Raw genomic sequence first — 22,169 nt, 5'->3', positions numbered from 1 at the left:
CATAGAAGACAGTTAAGTAAACCTAAGTTACAAATTTTTAAATACTATTAGTTATGAAGTTTAAATGCCGTTAACTGAAGTGAAGCAAAACATATGTTGTTTGGTCTGGGACCTAGATTCCGGTGGGGAAAAGTACAGATTCAGTAAACCAGATTAAAATAATGACACAGTACACTTCATTTAAAAGTCATGGCTTTTCCACAAATAAAGTTTACTTATCACCAAGAGAGAATGTAAAAGTATAAGAGTTCCATCAGCATAAGCGAGCAGAAGCAAAGTAGGAACAAAAGAGGGGTGTGGAATCAGATAGGGAGACGTCTGCACATGGACTCTGCCAGGGATAATAATCAAAATACCTATTAATCACATAGCAGGGACAAGGTCCCCTCAAGAAGGAGGAGTTCCAGTGCAGGACTGCAAAGACCTCCCCCTACCTCCCCACCCTATGCCAGCATTTATCCTTTGGTTGCCAAATTATGGGAGAGGACAAGTAGAGCTGAGACACTGCGTTTAGCAGGCTACCCAGGGCACCTGAGAAATGAACCAATACAGAGCTATTTGTGTAACTCCCCTGCAGAAGTAGTTAGAACTACTTTGAACTAGTACAGAAGTGGTGCAAAATTTTAACCTTGAGCAGACTCATTCTGATGCATAATTATGGAATATTAGCCCTGGGTGACAGCTCTTAACTGTGCACCTTTGGTGTTTTAACTAATCTTCCTGAGCCAGCCAAGTGAAACAAAAGAGTTGTCTTCTAGCTAGTTTTTTGGCTGCTGCTCTAAGACCTTTCCCAGCCAAAGAGAGAATTTAATCAGCTCTCTTTACCTTCGCCAACGCCATCCAGTACACCTCCTGCTATCCTCAGAGCAAAGGGCGAGTCCCATGAGACAGCAGAAGGGCTTCCAAATTCAAGCCACATGCAGGTAAGAGGCAAAGTTGACTCTCCATCCTGACTTCCAGCTCCAAGGTGAATCCACCTGGGAGCAGACCCAAGAATCTGTAGTTCTAGTTGAAGCATTCTCAGGCCACATTCTGTCTCTTCCTTTTCTCCCCTTTTGGCTCCATTATTTATTTCCATATAAACAATCAATGGTATTTCTGTCTTAAGCTGCTTGGAAGGTAGTATCCCTAATTACAGTATCTTAGAGCAACAATTTTATACAATGAGCATCAGCTTAACTTTGCACAGGCTTTGCTGCCTACAAAAGAAAATGGTTTATTTCTCATTCATCACAGTTATCAATAATGGAAACACTGTGATCACCTTATCTCAAAGGGGCACCATGGGTGTGTCACATGTGTAGACTTTGTCAAGTATGACCTTCCCATATGTTTGAGAGAATCACAACTGAAATCCCGTAAATAATTTTGGACTCCTCACTGCTTAAAAAACAAAACAAAAACACAAAAGCCATAGTCAAGAATTATCAGAGAAGGAGAAAACACAGAGAAGATTAAAGGGGTGATTGAAAGAACAAGATTTACTAATAGTAAAGGGAACAGAAACGTTGTGGATTTAAAGACAAAGAAAGCTGAGAAGTATGCTTATTGTTTAATTTTTCCATTTCCTACTAAAGGTCATTGTCTTACAACCTGGCAACGTAGCATTTTGTTCCAACTGGAAAAAGATTGTTGGTGAAAAATAAAAAAGTAATTTATATTTGCAAATTTTTAGATCAGTCATTTCAACTCTTCTTCACTAAGACCTCTTTTCACTATGCTTCTCTACAAGTTCCTTTGAATTTTAAGTACAAATTATATCTATCAAATAAAATGGATTTTCTTTTTTTATTAATCAGAGAATAATCTCAGCAAATAAAACTCAGAGCTACTGAGGAGCATAAAATAGCTGAATAGTGATATAAAAATATGATATAATTATAACATAGATAAAGGTATTTCTAGTTTTAAGTATTCTGCATAACCTTTTGCAAGCTACGTTTCAATGTCTGTTAAGTTCTTTGGAATATCAAAATGTGTCAAGGAGGCCCACCAGTACCATCTCCAGTGTTCCAATTATTTAAAGATTCCCTATTGAAAAGCAATGGATTAAACCAGTTTAAAATTATCTAAAAAATTTGATCATTCCAACTTAAAGAATTAAATTGAGTTATTCAATGTAGCATAACTGTCTAAATGTGATGGAAAAATAAATTCTGGGCGTCTTTCTAAAAAATTGTTTTCTCAACCTTTTTTCCACTCCCTCTGTCAAAACCATTACTTGGCTCAGAGATGGCAGGAGTAGGAAGACTCCAGCATGTACTCACCAGCCTGGTTGGTCGTGATGCTGACTGCAGCGACCTGTCTTGGTGGCGAGCTCAGCTCTGACACCCCGTTAATGGCATCGATCTCAAAGGTGTAGTTAGTATGTGCCAGGAGGTCTGTCACTGTCACCGTGGTGTTGGTGAGTCCAAACTGTCGAGGGAGGAAGCGGACATTTGGGCTGCATGGCTCACACTGTTTTATATTCCACCCACATTTTTTACATATGATGTTGAAGGTAACATCTTTCCGGCCTCCTGTGTCCAGGGGCCAACTCCAGTCCAGGATGACCGAGGTCTCGTTTATATTAGAGATAACATTTCTTGGTGCAGATGGAGGTCCTGCAAAGTAGTTCAACAAAGATTAATGAGCCTCACTTCTGTTTTCTACTACAAGGGAAATAGATAATTTACAATGGAACTGAAAGAGGTAAATAACCATCTTGTCTCTATTATATACTTTTAATTCATCCTTAGAGGATCCATGAGATTATAGACACATGGATTCAAGAGCACTGTCCTCCCTAAGCCATGAACGGGGGAGTTTTGATTTAAGTTGAAGATGCATTCACATAGTCCAACAAGGGAATGTACTACTAAATTCAATGCCCTCGTGAATAGTTATGAAAACTTTACTATTAGTTTTATAAATCTTAGTCCTTTTTCCCTGTGACCTATGACCAACACATAACAAGAGGGAATAGAAATGTAAAAACACAAATCCCATGACTATAACCTCCCCTAGTCTGTCAAATGTAATACAAGATCTAAACCAAGATAAAGAAAATTCTCCTTCTTTCTGGGGGTCCTGTTGCAGGAAGTGCTTTAAAAACTAATTCATTTTGCGTGATAAATGTTGCATTTGTGGTGAGCCAAGCATGGAGAGTGAAGCAGAGAAAGCTTTCAACTTGCACATGGATAACAGAAGGAAATGGGCCAAATGCTTAAAAATAAATAAATAAAAATAAAAAATTAAAAAAGCGCCATAACAAGAATTAAAAATAAAATAAAACAAACATGGAGGCATGGGTTGCAGCAAAACTACTCACGGGTACAAGCCATGGATGGAGGGTCTTTGTCTGCTCGGAAGTAATTATTCTCACACCTGCAGTTCACTGAACCATCTTCCTGAGTAGAACTGTGGGGTGGGCACTTGGCACATTTCATATTACCATCCGCAGCCTTGTAGAAACCTGGTCGGCAAGCTACAAACAAAACGGCTCTTTTAAATTCTGAGATAATTTTGAAAATGTATTTTTGAAAGTATGTAAAACAGATTTCCGAATGTTAGGGTATGCATTCATTATGAATAAAAATCCACCCCACCGGCCCCCCCCCAAGAACTTACAGAAGCAAATAATGTGGCCCAGTGTCGTTTCTCCACATATACATTTGAATTTACACCAAATGTTAAGGGGAAAAAAACCCCGAAGATTTAGATTATTTTGGCACTAGAGTGTGAGGAAATTTCCAGCTCATGTTTTCACAGCTTTCCTTGGCATTGAACTATTTGTGGAGAAAATACAGCAAAGCCATGTCATCATGTAGCCATTCCCTTTTAAAACATGATGCAATGTGTACACTTTCTGTACTGCAGTTAGCCCTGCACTACATACTCGCTCGGGTTTTATGGGTTTCTGTGTGTACAACTCTATCTCCACAAATTGTAAGCAACTGAAGGAAGAAATCGTGGCTTCGTTATTTTAAGATTCTTGATGCGTGGTTTCCAGGAGCAGTATTTTTTTTTTTTTCCCTGCCTTGACAGTGTTGTTCCTTAACTTCTATAGCAATGGCTTAAACTGAGATTTTAATGTATTTCCTTGTTTGAATCTCAAAAACATAGTGAGGTGTAATTTCTATTTCAGTATAGTTCCTTGTCTATATCTCAAATACATGGGAGGTATAATTTCTATTTAAACTGATCTACTTGTGAATTGTTACTAGATTAAGGTTGCTTTTTTTTGTTTTGTTTTGTTTTAAAGATTTATTTATTTTAGGGGCACCTGGGTGGCTCAGTTGGTTAAGCATCTGTCTTTGGTTCAAGTCATGATCCTGGGGTCCTGGAATAGAGCCAAGAAGGGCTCCCTACTCTGCTCAGCGGGGAGTTCTCTTCCCCCTCTGCTCCTCCCCTTTTGCCCCTTCTCGTGCTCCTGTTCTCTCTCTCTTAAATAAATAAAATCTTTAAAAAAATATTTATTTATTTTAGTGAGAGACACCAAGATCATGACCTGAGCTGAAGTTAAGAGTGGGCTGCTTAACCAACCGAACTACCCAGATTCTCCAAAATTAAAGCTTTTTTTTTTTTTATTAATTTTTTAAAAAGATTTTATTTATTTATTTGACAGAGAGAGAGAGTAAAAGAGAACATGAGAGGGGAGAAGGTCAGAGGGAGAAGCAGACTCCCCGCACAGCTGAGAGCCCGATGTGGGACTCCAGGATCATGAACAGGGCCAAAGGCAGTGGTTTAAAAAACTGAGCCACCCAGGCACCCAGAGTAAAGCTTTATAAGTAAGTGTCATCTTTTTTTCTAGACATCTCTGAATGACATTTCTTTAAGTCCAATTAATCGTGATGAAGTATTGATTTCAGCTGCCCATTTAACATTCTTCATATATTTACTGTTTTAACAGAAATATGCCTCTACTATATTAGTTTTGCTTAATCTGTATATTAAATTCAAAATGCTATAATGTTTCATGTGATCCAGTACCAAAGTTAAATTGAGAACTGACATCACCACAAAAATCCTGCAAGAAGTCTCTTGACAATGTTTTGAGGATTCAATTCAGGCTCTAAAGTTTTTAAATTTCCTCCAGATTATCTTTGGAAGTTAATGATTTCTTAAATCTCTAAAACTCAATGTCGATGCTACATTGAGATTTGATGACTTAAACAACTTAGAGAATATACCCTATAGATTGCCTTTATCACTGAATCTCGGAATTTTCCTACATCAGTTTCATATTGTGAATAACAGGTTATTTGCATGCAAGTAAACCTGTGCGGACAAATGTTAACTTTCATAGTCATTAAATGCGTTTTGAAAGGTAACACATTATTTCCATAACAGTGTGTCTTCCTACTGAATGTTTCTTAAATAATACACTGCCAAGGGAAATCTACTGTTAAGACCCATGATTACAATAACTAAAGATGACAGCATTTGTTAATCTAGTCTTGCTGTTTTCTAGTTTCTATCAAGAATGGCTGCATTCGAATTATCTAAATCAAATAAATTTCAGTGCCGCATTGAGAACCACACAGATAAATTCTATTGCCCTAACCAAACACGGATTAGGATTATAAACTTTTGAACATTGTTCTTGAGCACAGGTTAGAAACCACCACTCATATCTCATGTCATATTGCCTCAGGGGAAAATGATGTAAAGTATAAACACTTAACTTCTGGTTTCAGTTTAGCTCATTGAGCGCCTTTAAATTTGCAAGAGGGCAATACTGAGTCTTTAAAAGCTAGAGTTGTAGTGTTGGCATCTACTTTGTTTTTTGGTTGCTGGGAAGCTTATCTGCATGTTTTTATTGGAGGTTTTTATGGCTTCTGCAACATTTAGCATAAAGGTATTCACTAAAAACTCAATCACTTTTTGTTAATATTATAAATGGCTATACTCTGGGATATTTAAGGAAAAGACGAGACAGTCATACAATCACTTCTTAGCTCCAACACTGGACTTCTAATAATAACTTCAAAGTAGCTAGAGTAAATCAACCTAGAAGTTAAGAATGTGATTCAAACTAGTAACTTGATTTTCTCTAAATAGGATTTGATAACCTTAGATACAATACTAGTAAAAGGTAGGTAGACACACGCACATTCCGTTTAACAAATCCTTGGCAATCATTTATTTACTCTTGTTCAGGCTTTCTGTTAGCCTTGAAGGTACAAATGCCCCTAATTCTGTCTATCTTAAAAGGGCCTTGCAATGAAAAGCAGGCAACAGACATTTAACATAGGCCACAAGGAGCAAGCATTCCATTTTGACTGAGCTGTTGGAAGGAACTACACAGAAGGAATCTCATTTGAGAAAGATTAGAACATATAGTAAAAGCTGGCCTGTAAGTAGCATAATTAAATACACAAATACGAACAGGAAAAGAGAAACTGTTAAGTAGAGGAACACGATGGTTACTGTTGGTCGCATAGTAAACACCTAACTCTGCTTTCAGCTTGCTGATAGAATTTTGATTTTGTTCAGAATCGCAGTCTGCTGAGTACTCCTTTACACAGATATGATTGCAAATAGTTATGGATGTCTCAATTGATGTCTAAAAGATGGACAAAAAGATGCAAACAGAAATTTGATGAAAGTCTTCGAAATCTCTCCCCCCCACCCCAAGGAGATGGTCCAAATGTAACAGAAGCCACTCTACCTACATTATTCCAGCATTGATTCTCTGCATAATGGTTTACATGTGACAATAAGTTAAAGGCCAAGAAAATTAGATGTATAACCTTCACCTGATTCAACTAGCACCTCTCTCAGGATTTCTTATAATGTCAGAAAAATAACACCATATTTGTTTAAGTCACAATGGGCAAATTCTTCATCTCTACAGTGGAAAATATTTCTAAGGGATGGGAGACAAGCAAAGAATGCAGTTGAGAGGTACTAAGTAGAATTACAAGCTAACAGAGCTAAAAAGATCCTAATAAATCACTTTGGCCAGTCTGTGTATAGTCCGTCTGAGGACCCACAAGTCCAGGACTTCAGGTGCCACACAACTGGGACAGCCCCTACTCTGCCTCTTCTGGTGGTAGTCAGGTGATTGGCTCTACTTCTCCAAATTGTTAATATTTATGAAATTACAACCATACAGAGTCCAATAATAGATTCAATAGCAACATCCTAAATTGTGTAGACTTTTTTACTCTTTCTGAAAAACTTTCATAGGTACCATCTCAATTGAATCTCACAACAATTGTATTGAAATCATTGGGGCAGATATTAATCTATTCATTTTACAGAATGGACAACTGAAGCACAAACAGCAAAAGTAGCATGCCCCAAGATAATGAAGAATTCAATGGCATAATCCGAAAAAAGAGATTTTCCCACTGTTTATTTTATATAAATCACCTACTGAAAACAAATAACTCTCTAGAACCTTGAATTATTTTCCTACTAATTGTAAGCTGTTGTTATGACATTGAAGAATAGTCATTTAAAACTTATTTAATTAAAGAAATGCAAGTCTTTCATCATCTACTCTTAGAAAATATATCACAAAGGGTAATGTTTTCTCATGATTCTCTAGGATTTTCTATTTGATGTCTGTAATTGTTATGGGGGAAGATGGGCAAGTGTTTTTTGCTGGAAGGGCAGAGCTGTTAAATTCAGGAATAGCACAACTTACGGTATGTGGGAATTTTTGTTTTTGTTTTTTTTTCCTTTCTTGCTACAAGCAGGATCTTTAAATTTTCTACTAAAATTTTCCAACAAATTTGAGAATATGACTGAATAATTTATATTCATTAATAAAATTATACTGATAGGAAACACTCCTTAAATTCATAAGGAGAAATTCTTTATATAGTATACTTGCTTTCAAATTTTTCCCATCAGTAAATAATCTCTCTTCTCTCTCTTCCTTGCAGTCAATCAATTTGTGCTTAAGTACCTATATACCTATTATACCATCTTCATCTTTCAAAAAATTCCTCCTGGAAGAATTTGAACCTTTAGTTCTAAGGAGCATAAATACCTGTGTTTTAGTATCTTGCTTATAGTAATAAAAGCAATGATTGTAATTTAAGAGCACCTCCTTTCTCTTTGAATGCAAAACTAGTGATAAAACAATCAGCACATTTCTTTCATTCAAGTAGTATTTCAGGGACTAAGAAGGTTTAGCATAAAAAAAATCAGGTAAAGGAGTAGAGAGTAATGTTTTTCTTCCTTTCATTGGTCAAGGGAAATCTTAGTCAACTTACTACAGAATATCACGGAAAAAAGAATGGACAAAATGGATACTAATTCAGATTTATCCAGTTTTAAGTTTTAAAATTAAACAAAACAAAACAAAGCAAACAAACAATATATGCTATATAGTTAAGGCCTTCCCTGGTTCAGGCAAGCTACTAAAGCAATATTCAGCTAAGGTGGATACACACATATTCGAAATCACTGGCAGAATGACAGAATTCTGATTTACAGATTTCTTCAGGTAACCTGGTATATATGTTATTCTCAAACACTGGTTAAATTACTCACAGATTTCAATCCCAGGGTAGTAAAACCAAAGAACAACTACACAGTTTCATATCATTTGAGTGGAGGCAAATTACAACCCTAGTTTTTGTGGTCCCAGAAATGTTTTATTCCCCTGCTTTATTGAAGAATTTTGAAGTAGTGAAATGTGGTAGGAGCTCTCATCTTTGATTTTGGGTTGATGAATCTAAGTAAGGTGAGCCATGAGTCTAAATTAATAATCATTAAAAGCCAGAGGTGTCACTTCCTTAAACCTTACTAGATAGCAGCATAGATTTACTAAGTAATGAGCATTGTTTATACAACATTTGGATTTTTAAAATTCATTTTCCTCAGACAAATATGTATTAATCTCCAAAATGACCTAGACACTTTATTGTGTCCAGTCTTACAGTGATAAAAGCTGCAATCCTAGCTTTAAAAAGATCAAATCCATATGGCATGGCTTAGAAATGGATCTCCTGGCTTGAAAATGTGAGTGCTAAGATCATTTTCAATATGACATTTTAATGTCATTCTCATCAAGAAATTCTTTCATTTCTCTTTTTAATCCCAAGATTTCAAGTTGTTTTCAGCATTTTACAGGAAGAGCACTGGACTAAGAAGGAGAAAATGCAGGTTAGGATCTAATCTTTTTCTGATAAATGGGTATCATCCCAAAGGCACTGGCCAAGAGTATACAAATTCTAATTATGTCCTTGGGATAGCGATTTCTTTTTCTATCCCTAAGTCTCAAGTTCCATTTGTAGTAATCATAGTATGTTCTCAGGTTAGAGCCTGAGCAATATAGAGATAGGACTTACTTCCTATTCATTTTGTATGCAGAGTGTCTAGCACATTGTTCAGCACCTAGCACTTGATGAGATACATTTTGAAGTGAATGAGTAACTTGAACCCAATTTTAGTCCCTATACTTCTATTTTTTTCATTTGTCAAGTGATGGGCATGGACTAACTTATCTCTAAAAACTCTTCACATTAACACTTTAAAAGGTTAATCCTTTGTGTACCAAGATTTGTAGGATTCCTAGAACTTTCTAGGTTGCAATAAGTAGATTGAAGTACTTCACTTTCCTCACTGCTTTAAGGATTAAAATTTGCCACTGAAATTACAAAATAACATAGAGCAACAAGACAAAGAAAAGAGATTCTCTTCTGACTTAAAAGAAATATTCTTGAAAAATAAATGACAGATTTTTACTCTTTTCAGTGTTTTTCTGTATCAATGTGGTATGTATTCAAAGGACATGTTGATTTCACGATTGAATGGGTTGAAAAATAAATTGACCACCAAACAATTCCCTATTTCATAGTTTTATCATAACAAATAACACAATAAAACCATATGTGATCTTACACACAGTTCAGATGGAGTAGATGTTTAAAATTTTGAAAATCTTAAGGGAATGAACAAAAATTAAAATATGATATTCTCTTTAATTTTGTAAAATGTAAGAAAAAATTTTTCCTTTTTTTTTTTTTGAAATTTTATTTATTAGATAGGCAAAGATCACAAGTAGACAGAGAGGCAGGCAGAGAGAGAGGGAAGCAGACTCCCTGCTGAGCAGAGAGCCTGATGCAGGGCTCAAATCCCAGGACCCTGAGATCATGACCTGAGCTGAAGTCAGAGGCTTAACCCACTGAACCACCCAGGCACCTCAATTTTTTTTTCTTTTTTTAATGACAAGGGAAATAGGCACAAGATTGAAAATAAAGTTTAAAAGAGAATACATTTCTCTTCTCTGTCTACTAAAGGTAGACTTCTAGTCTGCCATGAGTTTTTGTCTGTCCTTACTAATCTAGATTTTAGTTCCTCTATTCTAAGCGCTGAGTTAGTGAGAATATGCTTGCTCACTTATTGAGCAAGCCCCAAAACTTATTGAAGAACCCAAGTTGGGCCACAGTAGTACAAAAATGATAAAGTCCTTGCCAAATGTTAATCTGTTATTGAGAACACTAAAAAATGTGAATAAAATAATAGAATGAAGCCAAAATAATAATAATTTGTAGTGAATGAATGAAAAATATTTTGGGAATCTGCTGATTCCATATTTATGAAGTGGTAACAATAAAACAGGAACTAAATACTACAGGTCAATAGGTAGGTTAAAAAAAATCCAACTATCAGCTTTGGAAAATAACAAAGAAAAAGAATGAAATAGAGAATATTATGAGCACTGTGTATACAATGAATAATAATTATAAAAAGGTTTCAAGATAGAATCTTGGCCTTATTCCCAAAGCACATAGCATACTTTCCTCCAAGTCATAATTGATGGCTTTAAGCTACGCTGATACAGAGAATGGGTAAAGTTACCATAGTGAAAGGAAAACAAATGCACTTAGTAAACCATGGTGGCTACTGTTGAAAGAAAGTAGACAGCCTTTCAATTGCAAAGTGAATTTTGTCTCCAGTTGACTAATGTGGTTGACTTTTAAGAGAAAACATGGTCCTAATTAAGGGTTAAAAGGCTCATTTCAATTTGAATTAACTTTAAATTAAAAATAAAGCTGTTGGTAAATAGGTCCCATTTAGTATTCAGACTTTAGCTCCATAGACACAGGGCTATATTATCAATTCCCAGCCATAAACACAAACTAATGACCAGAACCAGCACTGACTAAACAGATGATTTCCTGGCCTTGCAATTCCAGACCTGACAGGGTCTATTTGCCGGTACAAGGTCAAAGCAACTGTTTATTCCCAAAATGAGCTGCACTCCACAATCTTACAGGAACTCTATTCTTTGCCATTTGAATAGAGGTACAATGCTTTGAGGCAAGGCCGAAGGATTTCAATACACTGGAAGTGGCTACGTTCAGTCATTAAACCCTGCCTGCAATGTGCAGCATTTACAAAGTGATCAAGTGTTTCCTTCTTCTGTTCCTTCCACTGTTCAATAAAAGAGGCCTAAGGCAAAATGCCACCACACCATTAAACACAACAGAATCAATCACAATCTGGTGTGGCTCAAAGATAGCTTAGTAACAAGACTTTATTGTGTTTGTTGTTGTTCCATCAGATTTAGCAAGACAGGTGCCAGTAGACCTGAAATATGTCCAATGCACAGTGGCCACAAAGAGAATACTAAAACAGCCTCCGTCCTGCAGATTGTCGCATTTGGCCAGCTTTTCCGTTGTCTTCCACTTTCACGGGAGAACTGTGGATCCTCAGAGTAGCACTTATTTGAGCTTTTCTGTTCTTAATTATCAGTGCCCAGAGATGAGACCCATTAACTAAGTTTACAAATTCATAAGAATACTATGTATATAACAAATAAGGTAAATATTAAAAGAGAGGAAAAGGAGGGGTGATTATGAAAGAGAAAGTCATTTTTATGGGGTTTTATTATGAAGAATGTAAATGTAAAATGCAAAGGGCCCAAATCTATACTCAAGGCATACTGAGAGACAGCCCAGAAAAGACTTTCAGGATAGTGCCAGAAGTCTTCTGTAGACCAGAGTAGCACTGGAATGTCTAAGAAAACTATTCCTAGGAAGGGGTTTTGGAGAAGGTAAATCACTTCTATGCTTAAGAATTACTATAGATGAGCATTTTCCAGGCTGCATTGGAACTGTAATTAGGGCACGGGGAGATCACCAGGCCAATACTTACGTTTATAAACTAATTTTAGAATAGAAGTTCCATAATAGATTTGTAATCACCCAGAGTAAGAGTTTGAGACACAAATCATGAAAACCTTAGATGTGATCTCCAAAGGATCTCTTGCATGTAAATGCACAAAAAACAATTAGGTCCTGTGCGTATTTATATACACAAAGATGTATTTATGATATTGACAAATTAGAAAGAATACCTCAAACTAGAAAGGTAGTTAAGTTATCCCATATTCATACATTTTTACAAATAAATTATGATGTGTTCATACATTTATCTGACAGAGTTGACATCTCACACAGAAAGATGTTCATACCATTTTTATGGGGAAAAAGCAGGATAAAATAATAAATATGTAACCCTGTTTTTAATTTTCTTAGTAATGTTATCACTTATCTAATGACAAACAAAAACTAAAGGGGTTTTAGAAGCGAAAAGGCTGTAGCACGTACACACAAACATATCACAACACTTCAATCAATGAACACTGTGTGTGTGTGTGTGTGTGTGGTGTAATTTGAGCTTTAGGTACATGTCAGAAAGTAAGAAACTAACTATGCATACTATGTGTGGTTTAATTTATATATTGAAATTACTCTTACTTTACTACACACACACACACACACACACCCCTCGCACACATTTTCGCTATGGTTTTTACTAGTTCTTGTTTCTATTATACTGCTCTAGGTATTTTCTTTTTCCTCTCCTCTCTTCTTTAAAAAATCCAACGTGGAGGAAAATTATCATTGACTGCGAATGTCAATAGCTCCACTAATGTGAATTTCACACTTCTGATCACAAGTAACTATACTTCACTTGGGAACATTTAAACAGAAAATAGCACAATCTTTAAAAACCAGGATTTTAAAGAAAACCTATAAAAGGTAGAAGACTCAGAGGAAAAACAAACAAACAGAAAAAAGAATTTTATGGATGCTGCAAGAGACAGTGCAAAAATATTTGCCATCTTAGTTACACAGTTAATTATCTACTCTCCAAAAAAGAAGATCACCACCTAGAATTTGAAAAATGGTGACATCATTATATTTTATCAGAAGTCCTTTAGATTTGCTTTACTTTCTCGATAAGTTTATTTTAAAATAATGTCTATTTTTATCTTGAAGAAACACCTTTGCAACTTTCAAATTTTTATTTTAACACATCTTATGGTCCTATCAGCTTTCTATCCCATTTTTATCTTGTGAAATTTATTAAAATGACTGATAACATTGTGGTCAAAAATGATGCATTTAAAAGAAACCTACAGGGGCACCTGGGTGTCTCAGTCAGTTAAGCTGCTGCCTTCAGCTCAGATCATGATCTCAGGGTCCTGGGATTGAGCCCCATATCGGGCTCTGGGCTCAGCAGGGAGACGGTTTCTTCCTCACCCTCTGCCTGCCTCTCTGCCTACTTGTGTTCTGTCAAATAAATAAGTAAAATCTTTAAAAAAAAGAAAAGAAAAGAAATCTATAATGTGTCATTTATGTGTTAAGTATTCATTTTATGATCACAAAATATTACCAACAGGAAGTGTGTAATTAGAAGTATCCAGTACCTTCATGGCTAACATTTGTAAGATAACATAGAAAAAAATGAATTACTGTAATTCTGAGGTCTCTTTTTTCATCTATATTTATGTTTATGGTAAATATTTATCTCCAGATAAAAAGGGGATTTCTATTCAACATATGCTGAAATTTCATTCTCTAAATGGGTAAGAATGAACTTTACAAAGGAAACATAAAAAGCAAATAGAAGTCCATAAATAGATGCCCATGGGACCAACAAAACCATTAGTCAAATAAGTGTTTCATAAAAATTTTAACCAATCATGTATTTTGAAACTGTTAGGGAAGACATAAATGTTCATAACTGTATCGAATAGCATGTCTATATATTTTAATTTTACATAAAATTATTTCCATCCTATTCAAGAAAAAAAATATTTTTCTCCTTGCATAAGAATATGAAGTTTTCAAAGAAAAAAGAAGTCACTATGAGGTTTCACATGCATATGTCTATTCTAATATATATGCAAAATATCTCTCCTTAATTAAGATAGAAATAAATTTCTCAAAATATAGAAAAGAATCTCATGGGCAGAAGACACAGCAATAAATCATAGTATTTAATGGTGTTATTACAATAAAAAGGAGTGGGGCACCTGGGTGGCTGAGTCTGTTAAGTGTCTGACTCTTGATTTTGATTCAGGTCATGATCTCAGTGTGGTGAGAGCAAGTTGGCCTCTGGGTGTGGAGCCTATATAGGATTCTTTCTCTCCCTCTGCTCCTTCCCCTGCTCAAGCTCTCTCTCTCTAATAAATAAATAAATACTTTAAAAAAGAAGTAAAGTAAAAAGACCAGGTTCGAATTCCTTAAAGAGGTTAATTTTTAAAGATAGAGGCAATCGTTTTTGTTCCTGCATAATTAGACTTTATTATTCACAACTTAACATTTGACTTGGGAGACAGATCATTGAATAAAAAAGATAAGATTAAATTAAGTAAAATTCATCTAAGAGGAAGAAAGAATTAAAGGGTGAAGCTATACTAGAAAGATGAGAAAATATGACTGAAGAAATATTAAACTGCATTGCTTATAGCTGGCAAACATATACCATTTTTCTGGTACAGAAACTGGGACACATTAGAAATTTGGAACATAAGGATGAAGAACAAAAGAGGACATCTGCCATTTTTGTCCACTCTGTTTGGTTATTTTACATAATTTCAGATTTGGTCACCTGTGCTGAGCGTTGTTGCCCTGGAAGGGAAGAGGGTGGTGGGAGCCAGAGAGAAAAAAACAAACAAACAAAAAAAAAAAAACAGGAGAGGGAAGGAAGGTGGAGAAGAAGGTGTGTGTGTGTTCCTATTTAAAACCACTGAGTAGATTTTGCAAGTTTCTTTCAAGACAGAGGTCGTTATGTATTCCACCCATCCTCTGGAATTATTATTTAGAATTTTGTTGGCTTACTTTAGAAATGCATTTAGCTTAACTTCTTCTATCCTACTAATTTAGCGGCTTATTTCTTGTACTTGAGGCTAGAGAAGTAAGGGACTGTTCAGGGAATGGACATTAAGTCACATCTTATTCCAGAAGGCTTTGAAAACCCAGGCAGTGTGATACATAAGAGATGAATCATTAAACTCTACACCTGAAACTAATATTACACAGTATGTTAACTGGCTCGAATTTAATGAAAAAATTGAGGAAAAAAAAGAAAAACCGAGGTAGATTGCATTACCTGTTTGCAGCACCTTCCCCATATCTAACCACTTGAAGAAAATAGCTCTCACCTCCATGTAATATAATAAATGCCATTTCCTGCAAATCTCCTCCATGTCTAGCACTGCACTTGTACTTCACTTCTGTACTTACAATGATCATGTGGCACAGGTATTATCTACTTTTTCTTGAAGAGATGATTGAGGCTTAATGATATTAATAAGTGCATTGGCTGCTTATCCTTCTATTAAGTGTTATAACCAGAAGTGAAATCAAAGTCTGGAGATTTCTTAGACACAGATATTTATGTGGTTTGTATTGACTGCCTTCTCATTCTGTAATATTTAAAGTGATCACAAATGTGGACTGGCAGTGAATCTAGCACCTTAAAATTAATGCAAAAAATATATATATGGTGTAACTGTAAAGATAGTAGGCAGATATTACTGGGCATGTAGAGAAATTGCTTCCCTCATTTTGTTGGAGTAACCATGGATGGTTTTCTTCTACAATATCTCAGGGCTCCACCTAGCCAAGTGAATAGCTCTGATGGAGGAAAATTCTAGTCACTGAGAAGTGGGAATGCTTCACTGTTGGCAGACTGAGAAAGTATCTCTGAGCTGGATATCTTTGCAGAGGAGTGTGCCAGCTCACCAGAGAACACATTTTCTACTTTCTCTATGTTATCAGCTGAAACAAGGAACTTTACTGTGTAGAGCGGGGGAAGCCATACCTTTAAATAGGCTCCAATCAAAACCTAAAAGGGCGAATGCAATTCCACTTTTTTGGTTTAGTCTTCTAGGCATTTAGAACTCTCAAGAAGCCTAGGGAAGTAAAATATTCAACTTTATCATACAACTGGATAGGTCATTTTCACCAAAATATAATATTGTATTTGGAGTTCTTCAAAGTGTATATTGAAGTGTAAACTGCTCAGGATACCAACAGGAGTGGAAAAAATAGCACTTTTCCCAAGACATTGGAGTAGATTTGAGGCACTTCAGAAAAAAATGCCAAACCAGGCCTTCCACAAAACTGCTGATCTGTACTTGTCACTCCAATTAAGTAGGAGACCCAACTAAGCAACAACAGATTTAGAAACCAGTCAATTTTTTTATTAATTAGAACTGGAAAATGTATATCTAAAATGCCTGCACATAACTTATAACAGCTGGATCCATATTCTTTTCCTTCCATGGAACTCTTGGTTTCATAATACGTTCAACATATTTGATAATATATAGTAGGAAGCTATACCTAAAATGCAGAACATATTTTTGTGACTATACAAAATTCCATTCATGTTCAATAATAGCTGAAATTGCCTGAGAACACAGTCCAGCACCCGTTGACTGTCTTCACACTGCACAAGCCACAGGAAACTCCCCACTACCTGTAATCCTTCCTTCCAAAGTATGCTCAACTCCGTTGATAATTGACACATCTTGTCAAGCAATAAAGTTATGAGACTTACGTATAAACTAAATACTGAGATATAATCATGCTTTTACAAAATGTATCAGTAACATTATACTCTTTAAAACTCAACTCCTCTTATATTACTGTGGTGTGATAGATAAGATAATGAGCACCTCATGGGCTTTTTCTCCCCCTTTATTCCTTGGTGCCTATTAGAATGCTTGGCTCATAAAAAGCAACTTTTGAGAGAAGAATGAAAGCCTTATTCATCTCTTCATAGCAGTGTCCCATTATAACATTTCCAATGCACATTTACTAGGTTCAACCACTCATAAACATTTCAGAATAAATTTCCCTTTAAAGAATCAGGCTCATGCTATGAATCAATTATAAAGCTTCATAATGAAAAAAAATGAAGGAAGATGGACAATTTTTAAAAAAAGTATGTGTTCCATTAGGTGCTAAATGCAGAAATACATGATATAGTATGTATAATATATACATAATATGTAATTATATATATATATGATTAATAGTAATCATACATTGTACATAAAAGCTAGAAATAAAAAAAGCTCTAAATTTCTTCTAAACATTTCTTTTGAAAAAATTCTTGAGTTATGTTTAAACAAATATCCCCAGGATAAAAGGAAACATAAGGCATATTTCCTAAAGGAACTTTGTTTCCTAAGTGAAGATGTTAAGTTAGTTCAGAACAAAAGGGAGTACGTGGATTTCCAATTGAGTAGTATAATTATGTACCATTGCTATGGTATACATATCATATCAAACCATCGATATGGTATACATATCATAATTATTGATATGCATACCATCTAACTTTGAAAAAGAGGACTATCATTTTCTGTGATACACATAAAACACTACAAGATTTATGTGATATGCGAAAGACAGAGGCAAAAAGTGAACAACAGATCATTCTGGGGTGAAAGTCTTGAGGTAAGAGTTTTGAGAGTTTTTAGGAGTACTGTTCACAATAAACCCAAAGTGGAAATAATCCATATCCATTAACAGATGAATAGATAAACAGAATTTGGCACATATCTACAATGGAATATTATTCAATCATAAAAAATGAATGAAATACAGACACCTACTACAATATAGATGAGCCCTGAAACACTTTGTTAAGTAAAAGAAATCGGATGGAAAGATCACATATTATATAACTTCACAGATATGATATATCCCTGAATAGGTAAATCCATAGGGACAAAAAGCATCTGCTTTTCAGTGATTGTGAGGGCCTGGGGGAAGAAGAAATGATGAAGGACTGCTTTGTGGGCCAGGGTTTCCTTTTGAGGTGTTGAAAACATTTTGGAATCAGAGAGAGATGACGATTGTCTAGCCTTCTGAATATATACTTTAAAATAGTTAACAAATGTTGTTGCTCTTGTATGTTATGGGACTTTAAAAATTAAAAAAAAAAGCGTTTTGAGAGTTTTGAAAGTGAAAGAAAAAGAAAGTATAGCTGAAACAGCTTCAAATCGGTCTGGGGAGGCATGCAGACAAACCAGGCATGCAGTGCTGTGTTTATATTAAGGGTTTGTTTTTACATAGTAAGTGTTGTGGGAAGTCGCTGAAAGGTTTCATGCATGAGATACCCATAATCATATTTATATTTCAAAGAGATCATTCTTGCTCCTATGGGACAGATGCATCAAAAGGAGTCAAGAATGGAGTAGACAGATACTACTATAATAGTCCAAATTAGAAATATTATGACATAAATAAATAGTTATGACCATAGGAAGAAGTGTATTCATTTGAGATATATTCTCTAGATAATATTTCTAGATCTTGGAGAAAGAATGGATGGAGAACACTGGGTGGAAGAAACCAGAAGAACTGGCACCTAAGCTTCTTGTTCAAGTTGTTGGGTGCTATTCCTATTGTCTGAGTTAGGGAGTGAGTGACTATATAAGGAAAGACACACCATTTAAGTTTGGATACATTGCACTGAGTTAGCCAAGTAAGCATTTGCTGTACTAAACTGTGTGGCATTTATCATATTTGTACTGTAAAGAAACTGATTCCAGTACTCCAACATTTTCCTTAACTATTTCCAATAGTTAAGGAAAATGCCAATTTAACTCTTCTTGGTCATATACATTTTTGTTTATAGACAACAGATGAAATTCATTATAAAAAAATATGGGTTTCCAGAGAAACCAACATGATCAAGCGATCTATAGGATTTTTTTTTAATGTAAGACTACTGAACCAACAATTTAAAATGCAATGTCAATCCTGGAAAATCAATAGGAGTTATCAGTTTGGTGTGCATATTATAATTGTAGGAACACAGTTTTGGATGGTTAGGTTCAAAACTTGACTCTTCACTTTTTTTTTAAAAGATTTTATTTATTTATTTGACAGAGAGAGAGAGATCACAAGTAGGCAGAGAGACAGGCAGAGAGAGAGAGGGAAGCAGGCTCCCTGCTGAGCAGAGAGTCCAATGCGGGGCCTGATCCCAGCACCCTGAGATCATGACCTGAGCCAAAGGCAGGGACTTAACCCACTGAGCCACCCAGGCATCCCTTGACTCTGTCACTTACTACCTGTGTAACTGAGCCAGTTACAAAGTCTTTTCATATCAGTTTCTCTGTGTCTATAAGATGGGAGAGTAAAAGAGTCTTACCAGGATTTTATAGGAATTAAATGAGAACATGTAAGTTTCAAGTACATATTAGAAATTAACAAATATTAAAATATATTTATATAAATAATTAAACATACATAATGTACACAAGCAAACATTCCTAAAATCTCTGGCATGAATCAACAGATTTTGCAGTGTATTTGAACTATATTAAACCACATTTGCCTTTTCCTAATTTTCTTCTTTTGAGATGTATTAAGCATTTGTTTCTCCTTAAAATATGATTGCAACATCATTCTCAATTAAGATTCTGTTTTTTCCAGAAGATTCACAAAAATATATCACAAAAGAGCACCCTTTTGTCTAAGTCCCTTAGTGACAGATGTTCAGCCAGTTCTCTACTGTATCGTGTATTCCCAACTATCCATTTGTGACCCTGGAGATTTCCACAGATGTCTTATACCCATACAACTTTCTACTAAGATCGACAAACCAGAGCAATGTTTTGCCCTTGGTTCCTTGTTGAAATGCCAGCCCATCTCATTACACACTACTAATACCTTTATCCTTCTTTGAAATCTTTATATTTACTAGTAGAAGGACCAACACAGAATGGGTCCCTCAAAGGTAATTGAAATGATTACCTCCAATTTGTAGTTCAAAGCCTCTTTGCTTCTTTATTCAGATTCATTCTTCCCACCCCCAATACTGGCAGTTTTTTTTTTTTTTTTTTTTTTGGCTGCTGTATGCATTAGAAAATACTTAGAAACTTGGCTGACTTCCATCCACATCTTGTCCTCACTTCTTGAAGGATCTTTCTTTTACTGAGTTTCAAAATAAATCTGACTCTAAAATTCTTTAGTTTTCCTGAGTCTTATTTCTCCATAAGTACAGACTGTTGCTAAGGTGATACTGATCTTTTTAACTTTCAGCCACTTGTCCAAATCTGTACCATGTTGGCACTGACCAATGTCTCCCCTGTCTGATAGCTTTTCTGACAGTTAATGAGAAGTAAAAGGCTAGAGCTATTAGTCCAAATCCTAGAGGATAAATGTCCAGATTAGAAAAACCACATTCACATATGGCAATAATTGGCAGCTCTTTTAGGTGATCACAGCCTTATTTCCAAAGACCCAATGGATACATGAATAATTCCTTAGTGCCAAATAGGAAGCTCTCCTGAATAAGATAAGTATATACTGCTTTTGGGGGGGGAGGTACAGTTATTGCTTTTTTTTTAATGGACTTTTTCAATAAAACAGATTCATCTAAATAGTTTATGACAGAATTTATATAATTCTACCAAAATTCCAGACTTAATTAGCACTTGGCAATAGAAACCTGAGAAATAGGATACTTCAGTCTCACATCTTATAAGGTATTAGATATTTTAATTAACAAAAGCCAATATGTTTATATATCTAAATATCATAGTAGCACTAGGAGCAGCAGCTCAGCAAATAATATTCCTTCAAGAACCTTAATATCATTTATTGAATGCTATTTAACTAATCTATTTCATTCTTTGATTTTTCAAAAATAGCAGAACATGAAGTCTATGTAAAAACATTTATTAATTCACTATTTAAAGATTCAATTTTATATGGAGTCATTTATTTATCCTTCAAAGTCCCTTTGCCCAAGCTGGTTTTCAAGACTCTATTGAACTCCTTTCTGTTTATCTCTAACCTTTCTGTTTAATCACACGTAGTAATAAATGGAACATTCCACAGACTCACAAGCAATCAACAAATGAGTAGAATATTGCAGCTCTTCTAAAGGAAAAACAGACATTTAAAGGGATGGCTGAATTAACAATGTGGCTTTAGAACATATCTTAGAGCAGAAAATATTTTCACTTATTTTATTTTAATATCTAGATGTTTAACTTACTATTATTTTAGTTTAAAGTGTAAGTGCAACTTCCATATTCAACTCTATCCTTTCATGTAGGAGGAAAAGCAACCTCAAGACTGAAACCTCAATAGACCTGTGTTCTAGCCCTGAATGGCCCTATTTTGGCTGGGTGCTAGCTTATGTTAAGGGAACTTGTCCTAGAGCCCAGCTTCAGAATGAGAAGAACCTGACAACAATTCTTCCCCTCACCTCTTGCTTCCATTATACTAACAGCCTAGTTCTCTGAGAAAATTAAATATATATATATATTTTCCTGAGTCAGTTTAACCTGGGATGCATGTACTTTTGATAATATTTTACTTTACAGACATGTTCCCATACTGAACTCTGGGAACAGTCTAATATGACAAGCCAGTGGTACGAAAGTCCTCATGAAGGTACAGAAAATTTTTATTATCTAACATTCTTTCCTCTGTCGATTGCCATAGATACAGAACGGATTTTTCAACAGCCAGTATGATGTTGATTCTATTTTAGGAATTCCTTTTTAATTTTACTTTATAGAGGAATTTCTAGCTTCTATCCATATAGATAGGCAGTTATTCATCACATGAAAAATAATTTTTTAGTCAATAGGAACACGTTTGCACATACAATCCATTAACAGTTTTTCAGAAGTTGTAAAAGACTTCCAGATACTTCCTATGATGTTGTATCTCTATATTCATTGCAGGTAACTTAAAACAAATTTTTGTTAATTACGATCTTAAATAAGCATATAATTAAATTTAAACAAGGATTAAAAACCCTTGCCATGTAGCTCCATGGCTTAAAAAAAAAAAAACCACAAAAAAACAAAAAACAAAAAAACACAGGATTGTTTTATTTAAAATCCCATATCCTAGGATAAATAGTCTTCCTCATCTATTTAGCATTGG

General features: G+C 35.1%; 1 protein-coding gene across 2 annotated transcripts in view; it reads right to left on the bottom strand.

The window, feature by feature from the left end:
• EPHA3 (EPH receptor A3) overlaps positions 1-22,169 on the bottom strand; it is a 364,189-nt gene that overhangs the window by 126,713 nt on the left and 215,307 nt on the right. For both annotated transcript variants that reach the window (XM_082745038.1, XM_082745039.1), the window contains exons 4-5: positions 3,311-3,466; positions 2,268-2,603 (exon numbers count right to left, since the gene is read on the bottom strand). In XM_082745038.1, coding sequence (XP_082601164.1) covers positions 2,268-2,603; positions 3,311-3,466 — 492 coding nt within the window. The remainder of the gene's footprint in view (positions 1-2,267; positions 2,604-3,310; positions 3,467-22,169) is intronic.

The sequence above is a fragment of the Mustela nivalis genome, assembly GCF_964662115.1.
Source record: "Mustela nivalis genome assembly, chromosome: 1".
Classification (NCBI taxonomy): domain Eukaryota; kingdom Metazoa; phylum Chordata; class Mammalia; order Carnivora; family Mustelidae; genus Mustela; species Mustela nivalis.
This window is presented reverse-complemented; position numbering and strand designations above follow the sequence as displayed.